This window comes from Oryza glaberrima, chromosome 2 (genome assembly GCF_000147395.1).
Source record: "Oryza glaberrima chromosome 2, OglaRS2, whole genome shotgun sequence".
Taxonomy (NCBI): domain Eukaryota; kingdom Viridiplantae; phylum Streptophyta; class Magnoliopsida; order Poales; family Poaceae; genus Oryza; species Oryza glaberrima.
Window position 1 is genome coordinate 11,575,382 of NC_068327.1, and position 23,553 is coordinate 11,598,934.

The following is a 23,553-nucleotide window of genomic DNA, read 5'->3' on the forward strand; positions in this document are numbered from 1 at the left end:
ATCAAAGTATGGACGTACTTTCTTTTTTTTTTGGAAATACCTAACGTGCACGTACAATGCGAGTTTTAGATAAATTTAATTGTATTTTTTATAATAAATCTAATGGTGAGAAATAATGGGTCCATCGGATTTTAAAATTTATTAGAGTGACACGTGACAACTCAAGAGCGTTTATAGGATGCCACATGGCAGTCTTGGAGCGTCTGTAGCAAGTTTAATGGACTTTTAGTATATAATATATAGATGTCACCATATTTATAGGATTTTTTTTTAATTATTTTTTTCATAATTTCTCGATTTAAATTTACATTTTTCCTATTTTATAATTTTTTTCACAATTTTTTACTTACATCCTTCGAAATTCCCGGTGGGATTAGTTCCCGGCCCTGTTGATTTCACGGTTTTTGGGAAAAACCGGTCGGTTTCCATGGGGGAAAGCAAACCCTTGTTAGCCAAGATCATAAGTTCATACTTCATAACCAAGTAGCCAACACATCGTCCATCTGCACGCGACGGCAGGGATTAGTTTTCACTCTTCCTGTGCTTCGATCGCAGAAGCAGCAAGGGTGGTGGTGGCGGCGGCCTCGTTTTGCCTGCAAAAAAAGCAGAGGGAAAGCCAGGGGCCCAGGGCTCACCTGATCGATCAATATATATATAGGGATTTTAGGGAAAATAAGGCTCTTGTCATTTTTTATTCTATTACTGAACAGAATGGGAAGACAGGTTGGTTATTCTTTGTCTACGAATATCCAAATTTTAACTCCTAATACTCCATAGATAGTTCGAATTGGATAGCAGCAATAATCAATTTTAGCGCGAATTGTTTGGAGGGGAAGTCTACCTTTTTTGATGCATTCGGCACGTGCAATTTCTTTTCCCGTGAGACGGCCTGCAATTTTTACTTTTACTCCCTTTATATATGTTTTTTTAGTTAATTCAATGGCTTTTTTCATTGCCTTTCGGAATGAAACTCTATTTTTTAATTGGAAAGCTATATATTCTGCAAGAATGTTAGGTTGTCTATAAGGTTCTTTCACTTTTTCGATCCCAATATTAAGTCTCTGGTTTACAGAATTAACTTCTTTTTGTAGATCTTTCTCTAATTCTTCGATTGCTCCTTTTTTCTTTAATAAATTGGGGAATCCAATATGGATTATGACGTGGATTGTATCGATTTCTTTTTGAATTTCTATATGTGTAATTACTTCGGAACTTGAGCCTGAGTCCATTTTTTTATTATGTGTAATTACTTCGAAACTTGAGTCTGCTTCTATTTTTCTATTCGAGCCCTTTTTCCTATTCTTTTGTATATAGTTCTTGATACAATTCCGTATTTTTTTATCTTCCTGTAGACCTTCAGAATAATTTTTTGGTTGTGCGAACCAAAAGGAATGGTGATTTTGGGTTGTACCAAGTCTGAAACCAAGTGGATTTATTTTTTGTCCCATATTTTTCTATTCTATTTTTTTTACCGGGAATCAAATCTTAGATGGATCTAAAGATTATTTCGATTTCTTTACTATATTTAGTACAATTGTTATATGACACATGGTTTTTTTTATGGGAGAACTACGTCCTCGAGCCCGAGGTCTGAATTTATTCATAATAGTACTCCTACTGACTTCGGCTTTAGTGATGAATAAATTTGCTTTGTCGAAATCCCTATAATGAGTAGCATTTGCTGCTGCCGAATAAACCAACTTTAAGATGGGATAAGATGCTCGATAAGGCATGAGGTTCAATATCATAACAGTTTCTTCGTAGTAACGTCAACGAATCTCATCCAGAACTCTTTGTACTTTGAAAACGGACATGTGGATGCGTTTTTGTGCTTTGAAAACCCGTTCGAACTTAAGTAGACGATCGGTTGGTACTTTTCTTGCGAGTTTCCTTAGCCCACTCTTCTTCTTCTTTATCCTAGGGGTATACTTTACCAGTTTGAAACTTGTCATAAATAAGGTTATTCCCCGCTTACCTATTTCTTTTTTTTTTATTTTGAATCTTTCTATCCTGAATTCGGTTAACGACGAGATTTAGTATCCTTTCTTGCACTTTCATAACTCGTGAAATGCCGAGTTGGTACGAATTCCCCCAATTTGCGACCTACCATAGGATTTGTTATGTAAATAGGTATATGTTCCTTTCCATTATGAATCGCGATTGTATGGCCAACCATTCCGGGTAGAATGCTAGATGCCCGGGACCACGTTACTATTGTTTCTTTCTCCTCCTTCATATTGACCTTTTCTATTTTTGCCAATAAATGATGAGCTACAAAAGGATTCGTTTTTTTTCGTGTCACAGCTGATTACTCCTTTTTTTCCATTTTAAAGAGTGGCATTCGATGTCCAATATCTCGATCGAAGTATGGAGGTCAAAATAAATAGAATAATGATGAATGGAAAAAAGAGAAAATCCTTTAGCTGGATAAGGGGCGGATGTAGCCAAGTGGATCAAGGCAGTGGATTGTGAATCCACCATGCGCGGGTTCAATTCCCGTCGTTCGCCCATCCCATTATTGCAAATTCCAAAAATGCAATTTTCCATATTCCTAGTTACGTATTTACTTACGGCGACGAAGAATAAAACTATCACTATATTTTTTTTCTTTTCCTAGTTCTTCTTCCAAGCGCAGGATAACCCCAAGGGGTTGTGGGTTTTTTTCTACCAATGGGGGCTTTCCCTTCACCGCCCCCATGGGGGTGGTCCACAGGGTTCATAACTACCCCTCTTACTACGGGGCGTTTACCTAGCCAACACTTAGACCCGGCTTTACCCAAACTTTTTTGGTTCACCCCAACATTACCCACTTGTCCGACTGTTGCTAAGTAGTTTTGGGATACCAAACGGACCTCCCCATATGGTAATCTTAAAGTGGCCGATTTACCTTCTTTTGCAATCAGTTTCGCTACAGCACCTGCTGCTCTAGCTAATTGCCCACCCCTTCCACGTGTGATTTCTATGTTATGTATGGCCGTGCCTAAGGGCATATCGGTTGAAGTAGATTCTTCTTTTCTCTCAAAAAACCCCTTCCCAAACTGTACAAGCTTCTTCCAAAGCATACGGCTTTCTAGATGTATATGACGATCTCTAGACAGATGGATCTTATATGAATCGTATGATGAAGTACCACATGAGTGGATATATAGGAAAGGAATCCAAATCTGCCGAATCGCTCATGTTATGATCTTCTACATCCTAGGTCTCCGCGTTCCGTCATCTGGCTTATGTTCTTCATGTAGCATTCAGATCGAATGACTCTATGAAATTACGTCGATACTTCTACATATTATGGGTAACGTAGGAGACATCCCTATTTTCCCCTGGGGGTCTTAATTACCACTGCTTAGCTTTCAATTCGCCTCTGACCATCAAATTAAATGTAAATAACCCGTCCTCCTCTCTTTGAAACAAAGGGCGCTTCCGGTTCTGTGCGTGCTTCAAACAATTTTGTCTTCTCCATATTACCATATCTCTAGAGTCAATAATTTTCTATGAGGAACTACTGAACTCAATCACTTGCTGCCGTTACTCAACAGTTTTCTGTTGAGGTCTATCCCGTAGAGGTAGTCAAATTGGATCAGTGATCGATTTCTAGGTTTCGTCGTAAACCTAATTGGTTACTTCCAATTACGTAAATCAATAGTCCAAACCGCACTCAAAGGTAGGGCATTTCCCATTGATATAGGAACTTTTGTACCAGAAACAATAGTATCTCCAATTATAGCCCCTCTGGGATGTAAAATATATCCCTTCTCACCATCCCCATAGTGTATGAGACAAATGTACGCATTTCGATTAGGGTCGTATTCTATGGTTACGATTCTACCAGATATGTCTTTTTGATTCCGTCGAAAATTGATTTTACGGTATAGGCGCTTATGACCTCCCCCTCTATGCCTTGCGGTAATGATTCCTCTGGAATTACGACCTTTACCACAATGGTGCCGTCCATGGATCAAATTATTTCGTGGATTGGATTTCACTTGCCTATCTATGGTTCCCTTGCGTGTGCTCGGGATAGGTGTTTTGTATAAATGTTTCGCCGTATTATTAAGTATTCTCCTTTAGTTTTTTTCTCTATCTAGAAGTGGAATAGAATAACCCGGTTGAAGGGTAATGATCATACGTCTGTAATGCATTGTATGTCCTAGAATAGGGCCCATTCTTCTACCCTTTCCGGGTAGTCGATGGCTATTCACAGCTACTACCTTAACACCAAAGAAGAGTTCGACCCAATGCTTTATTTCTGTCTTAGTGAATCCCGATTTGACATTAAAAGTATATTGATTCTTTCCCAATAAACGAAGACTTTTTTCTGTAAATACTGCGTATTTGATTCCATCCATAAATCGACTTTCCCTCCTATGCTCTGAGTTCCAGTATCGATAAGAATTCGAGTTCTTATTGTTCTTATGTTATGGTATGAATATACCATACCAATTCGTTATGTATGGATGATGGATGAGATTCCATGGATAGAGAGCCAGTTCCAATAGACTTATGGAACGTTCCGGTTCGCGTGCATCCAGCAGGAATTGAACCCGCAAATTTACCAATTATGAGTTGGGCGCTTTAACCATTCAGCCATGGATGCTTAACAGGGATCATCGTACATCGTAAATAACCAATTTTCATATAGAAAGACATATCATAGAAAAATGAAATCGAAAATATTCGGAGATGGCAAATATTCGGAGATGACTATGAAAACACCTCTCTGGATCCTCGAATTGAAAGAGAGATTGAGAGGGATCCAGAATCCTAATTCTCGCTATTTGGAATGGATCCAATTCTATTGAGTCTGACTCATAGTGATCATTTCTCTTTAGCAAAGAATGACCTTGGTTATCAAAGGATTGAACAACCGGGATCCGTTTACTTATGATACCTAGTTGACATTGATAATAAGGATCTAATGAATTATGAGTTTAATAGATCCTCTTTAGCAGAAAGACGTATATTCCTTACTCATCACTTATTCCCAAACCTCGTATGGGGCTAATCGTTTTCATTTACCATCTCAGGGAAAATCCTTTTCGTTCCGCTTAGCCCTATCGGGTATTTTAGTGATAGGTTCTATAGGAACTGGACGATCCTATTTGGTCAAATACCTAATGAAAAATTCCTATTTTCCTTTCATTAAGGTACGAGGGCTTCTTATTCCACAAGAAAAGAACGAAAGCACCTTTTCATTCTTTCATATACTGGGGGTTTTTACTTGGAAAAGACAATGTTCCATACTAAAGGATTCGGGCCCATAACCACGAGTTCCAGTGCACTAGATCTTGTAGCACTTAGCAACGAGGCCCTATGAATAGACATATAGAATTTTTGGTCGGGAAATTCGAATGAATCATTGAGTGAAAAAGGAGCAAAGAATGACAAAAGACGAGACTCTACTAGTCTTCACTCTTGTGGTTTCCTCGGTTTCTGTTTTCTTATTCGGGATCTTGCTTTTCATGGTTCTCATCTCTGCAACTCGCGATTTTCGCGAGAGAACCAAATCCAAGTTGGTGAAGATCATGATTTGGGCTGGCATAGTAGTGATTACCTTTGCAATTGCGGTTCGAATCTATCCGATCTTTATCTTTTTGCTCAAAGAACGAATAAAACCCCTTGTCGAAGCCCTTTATGATAAGCTTCCCTGGATCTGGGAAGTTTCTCTTTCACGGTATTGGGATCGTTTGATCGATTTCCTTGATCGCTACTTATGGGCGTGCGCTCAAAGGATACAAACAGGGATTCGCAAACAAAAAGGGGAATTCGTAGTCACTTTTTCCTGTCGCGTAAAAAAAAGGCTTTACGCGAGAGCAATAGAGGTTGGGATACATCTATCTCTTCTGAGCAACCTCTTTTGGATTCTTAAGACCACCGTTGCAGTAGGATACCGTCTGCTTTGGGTTCTTTATTATATTATCTCCTTCGAGGGATTTTTAGGATCGTTCAGGCTATATTTAGTTTATTTTGGCTTTTACTGTCTCCTTTTCTCAGGGAAGTGGTTAAGGACCTCAGAAGATAGAGGAGAACGCCAGGCGCAAATTTCCGAAATACTTCTACGGGGAATGCTCATTGAATGCGCATTCTCCGTATTATGCCTTGAAGAGGACTCAAACCTCCACGCTCTTTAGCACGAGATTTTGAGTCTCGCGTGTCTACCATTTCACCATCAAGGCATCTTGAAAGTGAATCATATTCCATGAATATGATATCTATCTAATGTGATATCTTGAAAGTGAATCGTATTCCATGAATATGATATCTATCTAATGTGATATATGGAATATATGACAAAGGTGGAGTCTTGGAGTATTTCGATCGATCGGTCATATAGGCCTGAGTCAGACATCAAATAGCTTCGATTTGCATTATCCGTAGGACACCTTATATGTATCAAAATCAAAAAGATGTACAATCCAATTTCTCGATTCAATAGAAGCCCAAAGAGGTGCATATGGTACCCAAATAAGGATAGGATAGATATGTCAAAAGCAGGTCTGATTACACCTATTCCTAATCCTAAATAGAATGTAAGGACGTGGGGATTTCTATGTAAACAGAGTATCCTATTTCCATAGGCTCGAATGACCCCTTCTCATAATAAGAATGTGCACGGTCTGGTCCGGTATGGAATGAACTTATAATCTGATGATCGAGTCGATTCCATGATTATAAGTTCATTACCCTAGCGCCCATTCCCATTTTGGGCGAAACAGATCTACTAATTCTTTTATTCCAGTTAGTAAGAGGGATCTTGAACTAAGAAATAGACCTAGCAGCTAAAAGAGGGTATCCTGAGCAATTGCAAGAATGGGGTTCATTGATATTCCTGGTATAGTAGATGCTATCACACATACAGTCATACTCAATTCGATGGAATTGTTTGATCTTAAAGGGAATCTTCTATAATTTCGCACATAAGGGGTTATTTCTTGGTTTCGTCCAGTCATTAATAACTTGACTATTTTTAGATAATAGTAGATAGAAAGAACTCTCATAAGGAGTCCTATTGAAACCAAGAAATATAGGCCTGCTTGCCATCCACACCAGAATAGATAGAGTTTTCCGAAGAAACCTGCTAGTGGAGGAAGGCCTCCTAGGGATAAGAGACATAGGGCTAAAGAGAGAGCCAAAAAAGGATCTTTTCGTGTATAATCCTGCATAATCTCGAATGTTATCAGTTCCGGTACGTAGACCAAATAATACAATGCAAGCAAAAGTTCCTAGATTCATGGAGATATAGAAAAGCATATAAGTTATCATGCTTGCATATCCATCATTTGAGTCTGCAACAATTATTCCAATAATTACATATCCGATTTGCCCTATGGACGAATATGCAAGCATACGTTTCATGCTTGTCATTTTCTATTCTATATATATATATATATATATATATATATATATATATATATATATATATATAGCATTCTACAAACGCTCTAATCTCACCATATGTCACTCTAGGGAATTATAGAAAATAACAAAACATCTAGCCGTCGATTTTCACTAATATACGGTGGACCCATATTTTCTACCATCGGATTTACTTAAAGGAAAAAAAAGAAAGGCTCACACCGGATTTACTTAAAGAAAAAAAAAGGCCCACACCCTACCGCTGCCATTATATATCGTAGGTATATGTACGAATAGTTACTTATGTACGTATAACGTATCATATATCGTCCCTGCTCTCACCCTAATACATGAGGACGATGCCCACCTATTTTTAAGCATTTTTCTTAATTAATATTGGAAAACATATTTTGTATTAAATTATTTTAAACAAATATACCATCTAAATAGATATTTTTTAATCTGTGCACGGCATGAGATTATTTGCAATAAAATTTAGAATTCAATACCCAAATTAAATGCATTTTAAAAGTAAAATAAATGTATTTCCTAGAGACTACATATTGGTTCACTCGATACATTTTTAGAAAAATCACATAGATTTTTAAACTATATGATTAGCAACATTTAGCTTATATTAGTAAATACAATACCTGACATATTTTCTAATAGATCTAAAATTATATCTATCTTTTAAAAATAGATAACTAAAGACTGAACCCGTTGGAATATGTCTTAGGAAAAAAAATCTCCGCCCCTCATCCTCAACCTGCTGTACATATACCTCGTCTGATCCTCTCCCCTTCTATTTTTTAACTAACAACCTAATATTAAAAAACAAAGCTAAATGGTTTATAATTTCTAAATTTATATTTGATTTTTAATTTGTTTGAACTATTGTTTTATTTACAAGTAATTACATAATTCAATATCCATCATATTTGTTTTTTACTATATAAAAATTAAAATATTCCTTTGTGGGAAACTAAATGACAATGAAAAACTATAACAAAATAACAACATATATTATTTCATATTAAATCGGTCTACTTAATAAAAACCAATTAAACACCCTTTAGAGCACACTTAAATCACCATATGTCACATTTTAAATTTATAAATATTTCAATTAAATCAATGTCCTGAAAATCAGAAATAATCTTAGAAATTTTGAGAAAAAAAATTAAACCTATCATCATTGGTTTTAAGTTACATTATTTGGAGAAATTAGAAAAATAAATCGCATCTACCTCCTTGTCCCCCTCACATGCGCGCAGACCACTTCCTATCCCATCCCTTTTTTTGCGTAGGAGTAAACTAAAAGAGAAATAATTAATATATTAAAATAACCATAATTTTTAAGCTGCACGTCTGATTTCTAAAAAAAATGTTGCTCTGATTATAACTAAACTAGGAATTTAAGATCGCTATCCTTATATTTTTCCTATATACAAAATATGACATTCGACCACATCTAGCCCACGGCCCTATGCGCTTTGCATACCATCTAAATATGATTGAAATACCTTAAACAAATTGGCTGCATATATTACATCACTATACATCATTCTACAAACATGTATAGCTAAATTAAATCAATAGTATCCAAACAAAAATTACAAAGTGAATTATAAAACATTTTTTTATTGAGGAAGAACACCCCTACCCTTTTACATGTCATTTGAATTGCTATAAAAGAATTACGAAATAATCCAATACAGGTTGCATCATCATATGTTGTTTCTCGAACATGCATAGGTAAATTAGATATGCACTATCTAAGCAAATATGACTAACTAAAATATGAAATCCAAACCACCAATGCATAGAAAATCCAATGGCTTTAGTTTGAGAAAAAAAATCCAATTACTTCGTGAACTTTTGTAAAATGTGCTAAAATAATCCAAGCATGCTAAATGATCTTTCGTGTATCTGCTCTAAACTATGTTACCATCTAATTGACTTTAGATGGTGCTTAATGCACTTTTAATATATCATTGATGTATGTTCAAGCGTGCTAAGTTGTTCTGGCCTTCTAAGCATTCCGAGTAACTCAGTTTATTTTCTTTGTGCATAGACCATTTAAAAGGTGAATCATCCCTATATATGAACATTAATCGTTTGTGAATATATTTTTGTTGATATATATACTTGAATGATTAACTTTGGAGATTTTACGATATAACAAGACATGGAAATAGGACTAACTAAGCTTGACCAAAAATGTGATCACCACTATGATGAATCACAAGGCAACCTCCATAGGTGCAATGACCACATCTCAACACGGTGACTAGGAACTGCAAGCTGCATGAAAACCGTTTGGCGGGGAAAAAGGAACAGTGAATTTAGCAATTCACTAGGTCTTACGTTTTCACCAGCAGGGCCCAAAGCATTCAAAAAACAAAGAAAAAAAACACCTTGCTTTTAATTTAATAATCATGTTTTCTTAACATACTAGGTGTAGCTCCAATGATGATGAAGATTATAGATAATTGCTTATACATATTAATTAAATACTATATAGTATATAGCGTAGAGAAATTATCAAAGTGATGCCAACGAAGAATATTTGTTGAGGAAATGTACTTCCAAAACATGGCAGAGGCTATCTGATAAATATGATTTGTTTTCAAATACAGCCCACGATACATGTCCGTGCGAATGCGCAGGCTACCTTCCTAGTTTCACATAATAACCACGAAAACTTTGACCTTTGGAAACATAGAACTACCGCGTTCAAAAACTCGTATTAGAATTTATGGTTAGGTTTTCCTATCATCTTAATAGAGCATTGGCCATCCCGTTTAAGTTCAAATATACCACCGCTCTATTTGGATGATGAACGAGCCCCTATAGTCGATTCTCTTGCGAATTTTCCAAAGTTGTTATCCTCTATTATTATGTATCAAAGTTGTAGTAGTTCGGTAAAATTGCCACAACAAATTGCAGCCATTTGTCATTACATATATTATACCGATATATAGTCGGGAAAATATCTAGTGCAAACCACATATGTAGTGAAAACTTGGAAACTACCGTTGGATCGAGAAATAAACGTTCGAGATTCGTCCACGTCACCCTGAGTTAAAATTTAACTCGCAGATTCACTCATGAGTTGAAATTTTACTAGGAGTTAAATTTTAACTCATGGTGACGTGGACGAATCTCGGACGTCCATTTCTCAATCCAACGGTAGTTTCCATGTTTCTACTACATATGTGGTTTGCATTTCATATTATCCCGTGGTTTTGCAAAACCAATCTAAAGAATATGCTATGCAGTCAAACATTATTACCCAGCCAGAAGGGTCTCCTGCACTTTAACCACGTTTACAAGAGATGGAGGCCTTTCTGAGAGGAAAGCACCTCCTACATTTGGCAGCAGGCGACCAGATATGAATAAGAAACAGAAGCAAAATACTACACGATCAGCAAAGGCTATATGACGACACTGTTACAAGAGCTCCAGTTCGTGCCAGAATATCATGTAAACAAAAAGACAACATTATGTCGGCACCAGGCAACAAGAGTGTTTGCTTCGAACCAGCATCCTTCCACTGAATGGAAAAAAAAGGGGGGAACATTTCAACTGGAACTTCCCCATATCTTTTTTAATCATGGATTTTATTTCGTCAACACTTGAGCCCTCACAGCGGCCTCCATTCATCGCAACGGACCATGCGAAACCGCCAAAAATATAATGCAGGAGGTTCCCAAAACGTTTGTTCGTGAGCCAATGCTGCAAGAAGCCAAAAAAAAAAAGGGGTCAAGGAAAGGAAGAGGGGAAAGCAACATAAATATTCAAGCCTATCAATACATTTTTTGTTTCAATAAACCTTTAGTCCCACAAACCTTCACTGCTTCTGGCCGGATCTGTGTTCAGTAATTCTGGTGGCGCTGATACGTCCAATTTTGACACCCAGGAATAGCATATTTCCAAGATCTTGGGTCCCGTAGTTTAGGCCCTGAATATGGGAAACGGTTTGATTATTTCACTCCGTACATCAACTACACCGATGCCAAAACAAATTACCATAGAAACTTACAATGGAATGTATTACACCAGTCATAATGAATTGTTCATGGAAAAGAAAAATATTCCCATCTTATTGATGGAAACTGAGAAATGGTGATTCTTTTTCTTTTTTGAGATGGATAAAATGGTGATGCACTACTACTACTACTACCGTGTATTTTCACTTGTACTGAAACACTCTGCAAGGAGAGAAACTTTGTGTGCAATCCAGATTAGAGCACCGTCAGCATTAGTTTCTAATGGGCCGCTAGTCTGAAAGCAAACTCCCTATCAACCGGTCTGCCATAACAGAAAGGTCACATGGGAATAAGAATTACTAAAAGTGCATCTCAAAACATTGACAAACCAAATGAACACCGTGTAGAGAGAGAGAGAGACGAGGAAATGGAATGATACCTTCTACAGGATAGCTTGAGTGAGCATGTGACAAGTCATGGTAGGTGCTTATAAAGAGGCTTCATATTTATGGCTGGGCAGTATTTGACGAGAACCCTCCTGAGAGCAGAGTAATTCCCAAGATTACCAGGTAATGATGTCAGACGTTTGCAATTCAAAAGTCCAAAGTCTTCTAATGCAGGTAGGTTCCCCCAATCAGGCGAGTCCAACTTATTGCAGCCCCCAATACTCACGTCCACGAGTTGATCCAAATTCCCTGATATGGAGCGAAGCTCCGGACAGTGATAAATTGACAAGTTCTTGAGAGATGGAGGCAGATTTCGAAGCATGGCCAACTTATCGGAACCCATTATGAATAGGGTATCTAGGCAAGGTAAATAGTTATTTCCTGGCTTCTCTGAGACACTTGTGGGCGTGAGGTCATTGCCATGCTCCACCTGTAAATTAATCGACTCTGTATCACCTGTCCCGCTCCCCCATAAGAACTGGAAGTTAGGACACCCTCTAATACATATGTATGTTATAGATCGAGGAAGGACGAACAGCTATGTGAAGCTTTTGCAATGTCTTATCTCTAGTTTTGTTAGCTGTGGCAGGAGCTGATCCCTTGCTTGTGTTGCCGTTCCATTCACTTGTGCACGGCCAATTATATTAGAGCATAAAACAATGATCAATTCCTTCAAGGATATCAAGCTTAGGAACTCTTCCTCTGGCCAGTGGATGAGAGCATCGCACCGACTAATTTTCAATTTTTGAAGTTGTCCAAACCATTTCCAAATCCCAACCACAGGTTGCAATGGACTTGAGGTGAAGAGAAAGCAGCATCCTGTAATTTTGATTACTGAAATTGATAATTCATGATTCTGATCAAGCTCCAGTGTTGTTCACTGTCTCTAACTGACAATTTTAAAACAGACAATGACGACATGTATCTAGTGGATGTGATTAGGGAAAGGGATAGCTGTGCCATGTCTTCGTTTAGCTTGACAACCTTGACCTTTGGTGGTCCAGGTAGACTTGTCAACTTCGGACAGTTCCTAATATCAATCTCCTCAAGCACTGGAAAGGACAGCTCTTCTTTTCCTGGTGTTGCCACCCAGCTCTCGAAGCTCTCTAAATCATGTAATTGGAGTTTCTTTAATGCTGGAAATTCCACATATGCCATTTTGCTGCACATGCTCTGTAATTTATCTACCTTTATCAAGTGAAGAATTTGAAGGGCCCTCAAATGCGAAAATTCAGGGAAGTCGGTACACAATGTACAGCCAACAAGATGGAGCTCAGTCAGATGTTGCTGAAACAAACTAAGTTCTTTCATCCATGTTGGTGCACCTCTGCCTTTATAGTTAACAATTCTTAGCATCTCCAGCCCACCATGAGGTTTAAGAGCATCTAGCACCCTCGCATGACAATCTTGTACTAGTTCCTCAGGACCCCCACTATTCCACTCAAGAGATAAATGCGTTAGTTTCTCTTTACTTCCAAGACTGGCAGCTTTTGCTTGAGCTTCCATTACATTTTCTAGACCAGTCAACTCTAATTCTCCGACAAGATTTATGTTTTCGAGTTCGGAAACATTGCTGCAACTAGAGCTAGAACCCACCACAAAAAAGGTTAATGTCTGTAGAGAAGTCAGTTGTCCAAGGTCAGGAGGCATGCATTCCAATGATTCACATCCACCAGTGTAGATATGGCGAAGGTTTTTCATATACTTCATAGCATTTGGAAGCCGGCATAGAGAGTCACAATCAGAAACGTCCATTGTCAGTAGATTATATAGTAAACTTATTTCTTCAGGAAGTTTTTTGATCCACCAATTGTTGGAAAAGTTAAGATACCTAATGTATTGCAAGTGCCTTGGCCTGATTGGAAGTTTTCTCAATCGACAGAGTTGCATTGCCCGTAAAGAATTGTGCTTTGATAACCGTGGTGGAGAGACATAAGTGTAGGGATCTGTATATAACAACGCTTGGAGTGTTGGAGATTGCTTCTTCAGCATACCATCCAGATGAGTGTGAATTTCTCGGTATGATATGAACAAGTGGCGAGTAGGATTTATAAATGACTTCATGTCGGGCATATTGACTATGGTTGCACATTCTTTCCCCATAACAGATAGAGCCACATCATGCATAAGATCATGTATCTTGCACACCATTATGTAACGGAATTTTGGTCTTCTTACATAATAACCAGTCGGTGGAGGGGCTTGTTCCACATCTTGAAAGAATGATCTCCAAGCTAGATCATTAAAAATTTCTTTGCCTACCATGTCAGGGTTATCTTCCTCCCGTGCAGGTATAAAGTCATGAGCCATCCATAGTTGGATCAATCTCTCCACATTAATCGGATAATCTTTGGGAAACAAAGCACAAAATGCAAAGCATTGCTTCATGTGTGGTGGTAGGTCATCGTAGCTGAGCTTTAGTATAGGTAAAATCTCTGTCTTCTCATTGCAAATGTTGCTTTTGACTAATATATCCTTCCATTCTTGCATGCTAGTCTTGGTACTCAACATAGAGCCAAATGCTTTGGCTGCCAAAGGAGAACCGACACATCTGTCCACAATCTTGTCAACTATTACATCTAGCTCGTCACTGTTTGGCTTTTGCACTCTGAATGCTCTGCTCTGGATTATTTCCTTCATATACTTGTTACCCAACTTTTCAAGGTTATATGCTCCAGGTACACCCATGGTCATAACTCGAGCTACTTCTGCATCACGAGTTGTTGTCAGTATCGTACTGCCCCTGCCACCTTGCTTAAGGCATGTCAACAGTTTTCCCCACTTGTCAGCATCCCGATTCCATACATCATCCAGCACAATAAGGTATCTCTGTTCACTTAATTCTTTCTGGAGATCCTGCAAAGCTTTCTCATGATTTTTCTCCTGGCTATGGCAGATGTTTCTTGCAATGTTACCAATGTCGAAATCATCTGACACACAACACCACCTTTGGAGACTGAAATGCTCCTTGACTAGAGGTTCATTGTAAATGAGTTGCACAAAAGTAGTCTTGCCCAAACCACCCATTCCAACGATAGGAAGAACCATGAGACCCCCATTTCCCTCCTGCTCAACCAATATCTTTATGATCTTCTCCTTCTCCTCGTTCCTAGATCTGCTGACAATGTCCTTGTCAGAGTCAATCATTATGCTATCAGTCTGCCGCCACTGCATCGATGGTGTCACTTGCTGCCTTTGTGTGAATCCAAAGTCATTCATCTGTCTGACAAGGACATCCATGGTACGCACAACCTTGCTCAGCTTCTTGCTCATTCTGTAACGGAATACAATAGGGTTACGAGAAGGGAAGAGGCTTATAACATCCATACCGAGCTTGTTGTAGTGCCCCTATTTCTTGGCATCACGCCGGAGCACTTGTCACACCCAGAAATTCTCGAACCAGAATTTCTAAGCTGAATGTGCATTAAATCCCTGTCCAGAACCAGCCAGGGTACACAAACGACAATTGTTGACATACAGACCCACGTCTTACAAAAATATAAAAGATTACAAATGCAGCGGGAAAGATAAAAGCGAGCTAAACCGGGAAGCTTGACTTCAGCAGCGGGCGACTCCACTCCACAGGCAAACCTTGACGGCAGCGACGAAACCAACCTCTCTAAGACGGCTCCAACTGAGAAGAACTTCAACTCTGGTGTGGGGGAAAAGAGAGCAAGACTGAGTACTACCCACTGTACTCAGCAAGTCATACCGGAAGAGGAGGTATGATGCAGGATATAACCAAAGGAAGCTAGGGGTTCTTTTGCATAAAGCAGGCATTTCAAAGCAGTAGTTGAAAGCAGTAAAACAGCTGTAGTAATTAATCAATATTAACCAATCACTGTCCAACGCTACACCACGTTGCAACAGGCCCAACCAACCACCTGAACTACACCAGTTCATTAAGCTAAACTAGGGGTGAGACTAATCACGGTGAATCTGGTTGATCGCCCATAACCGCGGGCACGGCTATTCGAATAGTTTTACTCTGGCCAGAGGTGTACAACTATACCCACAAGACACGATTCCACACATGTCGCCATGCCCCGAAGTATCACCATGATACTGCAAAGGGGGAAATCGTGACAAGACCCTCCACATAACCCTCCCCTAACCATCCACACCACGCTAAGGTTTCACCCCCACCCCTCAAAAGGCAGTGGGCGGTCCCCTCTTGCGCTGCGGTGAATCCGGCAGCTGGACAACCGAACACCCCGGCCGACCCAACTCCATCACGCCCACCCTCGCCACCGGTGCCTAGGAAAGGGTCGAGCTATACTTTAGATCAAGCAGTTACCCACTCCCGCTTGTGGTAAGCACGGTAAGTCTCCCAGGGTTTCCCGTGAACCGGTCCTTAACTGCCATGGGTGCGACCAGCAAAACCATGCACCCATAGCCCACCATTCAGTGTATTTTAATTAACTAACACCATTGCGGTGGCACCAATCCAAAGCTATTGCCAATAATCAAAGTCTATGCTTTAATGTGATTCCCTTTTTGTGTACTAGTAGAACTAAGCATGGCTAAGCATTTCCTAAACCAACGTCTAGTCATTTTAATACCCAAGTTGTCAATGGCATAAGGAAATCACTATATGGCTGAGTAGTAGGACCCATCCCACATGATATTGTAAAAGAATGTAACATTTAATAGAAATGCGGGATATTGGTAAATTGGGTACAATATGATCAAATGTATTGCATGACTTGCCTTGCTCTCGAACTGATGAGACCTCAGCAACGTCTTCGAGAAACCGCGGATCGACGAAACAGCCGAAACCTACGCGACAAACAAAGCACACAAGCAAAACATGCTATAAGACTACTGAAACAGGAAACAAAACCATTTTAATGGATTCTTTGCATTTTTCTTGATTTACTGAGACTTGAATGGACTTAAACGGAGCTCGGATGAATTACTTATGAATTTTAGAAGATAAACTGTGTTTTTACTAATAAAGAAAAAGTCCTTAATTAATTATTGCGCAATAATACTCAGGGCTGACGTCATCCAGGGGGGGCGGCGCCAACAGGCGGGTCCCACTGGTCAGTGGCTCAAAGGGGAGAGGAAGGGGGCGCCGGCATGTGGGCCCCACGGGCAGTGGCTCAAGGTGGCCGGTCTACCGTGGATCGGGACCACGCGGGTGGTCCACCGCCGGTCCCGGGACCGACAGTCCGGATCGGCCGGGAGGCCGATCGGACGGCACGGCGGCGGCTAGGCACGGCTCGGCTCGGCTTCAAAACCGGCCGGCCGGCCATGGCAACCGGCGGCGACGCGCACGGTCACCGGCGACGGCAATCGGCGGCGCGGGAAGCGACGGCGGACGGGGTACAGGACGGCGGCGTCGACCGAAGGCGACGGCGAGCGCATGGAGAGAGGCGGCGCAAACGAGAGAGAGGGGAAGAGGGAGGAGGGGGGATCCTCACCAGCGAGTATGGTGGCCGGAGCGGAGGATGAAGGTGGCGGCGACGACCCGGCGATGAGGAGGTGCGGACGGGCGGCGGCGGCACCTACGGAGGGAGTTGAGAAGGATTAGGAGTAGGGAGAGTGACCACGGCGGCCACCATTGTTGGCCGGAGACGAAGGAGAATGGATAGCTCACCGGCGTGCGAGGAGAACCGGGCTCCGGTGGGGTTTAGCGGAAACCGAGCGGCGGCCGAGGTGACTCACGCGGTGGCAATGCTAATGGCGGCGGCGGCTTGGCGCGGCGGCAGCTCTAACGGCTGCGGCGCGCGACCGGAGGTGGCGGCAAGCGGCGGCGCTAGTGGCGAGCGGCGCGGCGGCGGTAAGAGGCACGGGAGAGCGCGGCGAAAATGGGAAAAGGGAGAGGGGGATGTGGGGAAGCTTTATAGGGGCTCGAGAAGGGCGGACATGGCCGGGAAACCCCCGGATTTGGCCGGCGACGTGGGGGAAGAGAGAGAGAGAGTGGGGGGGATTCAAATCGAATCCCGCCAATTTGCGGGTGCGCGCGCGGGCGGGAATGTCGGGGAGGGCGGTGACGTGGGGACGCGAAGTGGGGGCGCGGCGTGGAGCGGAGAAGGCGGCGGCGCGGACGGTTTCGGCGGCGGTTGCCGTCGTGGGGCGGGCGGCTGGAGGAAGGGGACGACCTGACAGGTGGGCCCCACCTGTCAGTGTCTCGGAGAGAGGGGAAAGGGGAGCGGGCCGGCCCAAAGGAAGGAGGCCGAGCGCGGGAGGGAGTGGGCCAACGGCCCAATAGAGAAAAAAGAAGGAAAAGAAAAAGAAAAAGAAGAAAGGATTTTTCCTGGGATTTAAAATTGCACTTTGGTGATTTTTAATTGGTTAAAATTATTTCCAAGGCTCTGAAAATTCCACTAAAAATCTTGTTAATGCATTGGAGCATGGGGAACTCAAGAAAAATTCCACCACGCTATTTCCGATTATTAATTGCATTTATTAATTAGGGATTTAGCTCTAGGTTAATTAAGATAATTTCTTCGGGCAATTTATTTAACCAATTTTTAAAGCAAGAAAAGGGGGGAAAACTTCAGGGTGTGACAGCACTTCATACTTGAACTCATCAAAGACGTCGATCGCTTCATAGGACACATTCTTGAGTGCTTCGAGCCAAGCACTACTCCTGGTCGGCTAGCCCCCTTCTGTGCATCTTCAATGACATCCAGGATGGCCGGAAGCTTGCGTGCCAGGCTATCACGCTGCTCCTCCATGCCTTTCATCACCTTGTACTGCTCCACAAGGTAGCTCGACACCTTCTCCTTCAGCAAGGAGACCAGCGGCCTGATCACCACCATCTCTGCCATTGTTGCTATCGCCACTCACGAGGTCACGCTTACAGAACACACAGCAGCTTTGGAGAGCTCAAAGGCGAAATTATTTGGGACGAAAGAGCGCGTCAAAAGGCATTGGCTTTCTGAGTCAGTCAAGCAATGTTCGATCATAGAATATTATTCCTGCACAAACGCACAAAGGTCTCGAGGAAGGAGGCCTGAAGCTGCCAGAAAGAGAAGAATCAAGGAACCCTACGCGTTGGCCTCCTAAATGCTCTTTTACTGTTGCATAGCTGAATAGTTGAATGATTTGTGATAACTATTCGAGGCTATAAAATTAGAGAATGGATTCGAAACATTATTCATATATAAAAAGTTCTTTTAACATTATTCGAAACATTTAGGAGTTCAGAAAGCTGGCCTTTAATCCATTCATCTATCCAATAAAGAAATAGGAGAATTTAGAAAAAGAACAGAAGAAAATGGATAAGATTAGGCATCAGATTAACATCAAGCAACACAAAGATGTGACCATGATAGCTCGAAAGAGCGATTTCATTCAGAATAGTCGCTCGTAATGATGATTCGATTTGGAAAGTAATCGCCAACAATTAAAATTCAGGCATTCGTGTACTTGATAGCACTCTACACCTAAGCAGCTCCAACAATACCATGGTAGTAGTGCAACAAATGCAAATTCTTAACGCAACAAAAAGAAATGTTCTTCTGTAACAAATAGAAGTACTACACTTATTGTAACAACTCTATGAAGCCAAAAACATTTTTTTTTGCTGCTTTCGAGAACTAAACATTACTTGCATCAGCACTCGAGAAACTGATTTGCAACAAAATACAGAAGTCAGTACAACAATACGAGAAAGATTCTTTGGAACAACTAAAAACTATATATTTGCAACGTACAAAGAGCCCAATTTGCAACATTACGACAAAACCATTAAAAAAAAATTCGGCTAACCTTGTCTTATCTCAGCAGGAGGAACCACCGCAACAAATTGCCGCAGCTCCGCTGCTACAGTAAATCCGACCAAGCCATCAGTGGCAAAGCCCCGATCTCCTCCTCCTCCTGGCGTCCGCACGAGAGGCGGCTGTACCTCCTCTTGCTTGCAGTAGCCATGGCTCGTAGGTAAGGTTGGATCTACGGGAGTGTCCAGATCTAGGGAAGAGTGAGATAGAGCAACAGGGAGAGAGATGAAAGGGGAAGATGAACGGTGAACGGAGAAGAAAAGAACTCGTTTGGATGACGATTATCAAAAATTCTAAAAATAAATTTACTACACTCTTACTACCTCCGTAAGTTTTAGAGGTAGACACGGTTATTAACAAAATAGGTAAAATTAAATGGTGAAAAAATTATGATTGGTTGAAAAGTGGAGGTAGATGGGAAAATTGAATAGTGAAGGGTTGTGATTTGTTGATAAGAGAATGTTGATGAAGAAGTTGTTGTATTTTGGGATAAATTGAAAAGGCTAAAAGTTATTATATTTTAGAATAGAGAGAGTACAGTATATTTATACAACTCCACGTAATCTTAGGTCCAAAATAAACTCACACGTTGAGATCTTTATCTCTATCTTTGTCTCTACTACTATAAAAATTGAAGATGTTTTCGCAAGAATTTTGGTATATCATCCGTGCTTCAATCAGTTTTGATTTTATTTTTTCATCGTATTCTTTCTTTTTATTTATGCTAGAGTGTTCCTCTTATCCTAGTACACGAATTAATTTGGTCCGCACCTTTTTACGCACCTCTTGACGCACGCCGCGATCAGGCTGTTTTCCAAATACGCATTTCGCGCCGCCGCAAAACTTTATCAATCAAATCAGAACCAAAAAAAAATACGCAAAACTTCACGCGTCGCGCGTCCTGTTTTTGTCAAGGATTTTCGTCCATCTCCGATAGATCATAGCGCGGGAAAAAATAGAAGGCACCCCATCGTATATTGTGGATGTGTTCAGTTTGCGAAAAGAAAATTTTTCGACGTCACGAATGACATTTGATCGGATGTTGGAAGGGGTTTCGGACACAAATAAAAAAAGTAAAAAACTAATTTCATAACTTGCCTGGAAACTGCGAGACGAATTTATTAAGCCTAATTAATATGTCTTTAGCACATGTAAGTTACTGTAACACTTATGACTAATCATGGACTAATTAGGCTCAAAACATTCGTATCGCGATTTCCATGCAAAATGTGCAATTAGTCTTTTTATCTATATTTAATGCTCCATACATATGTCCAAAGATTCGATGTGACGTTTTTGAACTAAACAAGGCATGCATTACACCATACTCCCTCTATCCCCAATATAAGAGATTTTAACATTTTGCTTCTACTGTTTGACCATTTGTCTTACTAAAAAAAAATTTAGAGTTATTATTTATTTTTTTTACTTACTTTATTATCCAAAATACTTTAAGCCGAACTTTTCATTTTTTATATTTATACAAATTTTTTTTAATAAAACGAGTGGTCAAACAGTGCAAGTAAAATGTCAAAATCCCGTATATTAGGGGACGGGGGGAGTATCAGCTGTTTGGATTGGTTCACCATGCACGAGTATTTCATCATCCTTTCGCCCTTTGCGATTCGTCGGTTTGGATATTTTAGAGCAAGTATAATAGTAGGCTATAAGTTGACTAAATGTTAAGGTGGGGGAGAAAAGAGAGCAGAGAGAGGAGAAGCGGGCGGTAAACTTACAGCCGGCTTAGACACATGAACCAAAAAACTCTGTGAGAGAGACAAGTGGATCTTGTATTAATTGTAAAAAGCTAACTATTATATGAGTAGGCTAAGAGAAGATTACAAACAATCTTATAGCCAACAACAGGTTAACTGTATTATTAGCCTTGCTGTTAGCCGGACGAAATAGCAAGGACGGTCGGCGCCGCATGGCGTCGCTGTTGTCGCGGGGTAAATACCGTCTGTCAGGATGACTTGCCGAGAGAGTCGTACCTGCGTTCTGGTTCAGTTTGATGTTCCCGAGCTGGCCAACAAGTGAGAACCCCACGGTCGTGCATGCTGGAGTGGGCATCCTTCTAGGCACGTCGACGCCGCCATGCACCACCATTGCCGACCCGGAGTACGTAGCCGCGCGCGTGCACTCCTTGGATCGTTAAGCCGGTGATCGTGGCCAATGCGAGCGGCAGGTAGCTTCTCGACGTGACGAGTGACGACACGGGGCGCACAACGTGTGATTGCTCACGCTCTCGGGTACGAGATCGATGTTTCCTGCTCTCCATGGACAAAGCTAGCATGAACTAGTCATTGGAATAGACGAGTTAATATACCGCAAAGCATATGCTCTACGTACATCATCCAAAAATTCATATATAATTGACAAAGTGAAGCTTTGATGCGCCGGTCATGACGTTTACTGGTGGAGAAACCATCTTTGATCGGTCGACCAGATTTCACAATAGTCCCGGTTATATTAAAAACCGGGACTAAAACATCTTTAGTTCCGGTTTAAAAGCTCCAGGGTACTTTTCAATCTTTAATTACCAACCGGGACTTAAAAATCTATTTGTAGTCCTGGTTGATAACACCAACCGGGAATAAAGATCTTCATATGTTTTACTCCCGACCAAAGATTTGTAGTTCCGGTTGGTACCAACCGAAAAAAAGATCGACGCAGATATCAGAGAGGTGTGCCGATCGGATAGAGGCCATCTCCACCTCTCCGTTTAACTCCTCTCCTCTCCTCAACATTATCTTCTCTCTCCTTTAACTCCTCTCCTCTACCTTATCTCTATTCCTCTCCTTATCTATTCCTCTCCTTCTCCTCTCCTTCTCCTCTCTACTACAGCGGCGGGGCGCGGAGGGCCGGCCGGCACGAGGGCGGCAGGGTGCGGAGGGCCGTTCGGCGCGGCGGTGGCTGGCGGCCTAGCGGCGGCGCGGGGCGCGGAGGGCCGGCCGGCGTGGCGGCTGCGGCATGCGGCAGCGTTTTTTTTTTTTTGAGAACTTGTGATTCAGATCTGAAATTGTTGTGTGATGTATTTGATTTGTGTGTGATGTGAATATGTGATGAATTTTTCAGAAGTTGTGATGTAATTTTTTTAAGATTTTGTGATGTATTTGAGATGATCGATTTGTGGATTTGGAGGCAATTTGAGGATGATTGATTTGGGATTATGGGGACGGGATGCGGTGAAATCAATATATTAAAAACAGTGAAGAAAAGAAAAGAATAAAGAAGCAACCGGATCTAGCCTCTTTAGTCCCGGTTGGTAACACTAACCGGGACTAAAAATGCTTTATCTTTAGTCCCGGTTGGTTTTGCCTCCCGGTTATTTTACCTGGGACTAAAGATAGCGTCCCAAATTTGTAGTCCCGGTTGAAAAACCGGGACTATATAGGGGTTACGAATGGGGAGTAAAAACCACTTCTCCACCAGTGGTTGCACGGTAATTAATCTGATCCAGCATGTTTAATAGGATAATTAAGATTGTGACAAACTGAAGGGTTAATCTGTTAACAGAAGTGTAATTGCACAAGTGCTAATCAGACACTACACGTGCATGTGTAAATTATTATCGGAGTTGGTGTAAGATCGCTAGCTGATTAGCTTAATAATAAATACAAGCTTTAGTTGCTTGATATTAATATCTCTCATCATCATTCATATCAATGCATTTCAACGGACGGGCATTTTCTAGTATATATAAAAAAACAAATTCAATGTACGAATAGTAGTGTACTGTTAACATCTGAATTTCTCTTTTTTTCCCTTCATGTATAGATCGAATTTGAACTTAATTTTTGATGGATTGATAGATATCACTATACTTTACATGACTTCATTGTCATTTATAAAAAAATCATAACTTTGTATCGAATTTAGAAGAAAAAAGTACGCGTGGGACATCCCCTCGAGAAATTAGAATCCACTCCCATTGCTAAACCTAGCATCATTTTTTTTTATATAGATAGGAGAAAATGAGTTGTGATCGTAAAGAAAAATAAGAATGGTGAATATAAAATGCTAAAT

At 40.8% G+C, this 23,553-nt stretch overlaps 1 protein-coding gene and 1 pseudogene across 1 annotated transcript; both read right to left on the reverse strand.

Moving 5' to 3' along the window:
* Positions 1-1,192: 1,192 nt before the first annotated feature.
* On the reverse strand, positions 1,193-4,067 carry LOC127762497 (50S ribosomal protein L2, chloroplastic-like; annotated as a pseudogene).
* An 8,590-nt stretch (positions 4,068-12,657) lies between these two features.
* LOC127762498 (putative disease resistance protein RGA4) lies at positions 12,658-18,576 on the reverse strand. Its single transcript, XM_052287016.1, has 3 exons — positions 18,320-18,576; positions 12,782-15,071; positions 12,658-12,687 (listed from the first exon to the last, which is right to left on the reverse strand). Exons 1-3 carry the CDS (start codon positions 18,574-18,576, stop codon positions 12,658-12,660), a joined length of 2,577 nt encoding a protein of 858 aa, XP_052142976.1.
* Positions 18,577-23,553: the final 4,977 nt, after the last annotated feature.

Excerpts from the sequence above, each read along its gene's own strand:
- LOC127762498 (XM_052287016.1), bottom strand. The coding sequence starts at position 18,576 with ATGGCAGAGATGGTGGTGATCAGGCCGCTGGTCTCCTTGCTGAAGGAG. Across the intron at positions 15,072-18,319 it reads TTGATGAGTTCAAGTATGAA|AATGAGCAAGAAGCTGAGCA; the intron begins GTGCTGTCACAC and ends ATTCCGTTACAG. Across the intron at positions 12,688-12,781 it reads CTGGACCACCAAAGGTCAAG|TTAGAGACAGTGAACAACAC; the intron begins GTTGTCAAGCTA and ends TAAAATTGTCAG.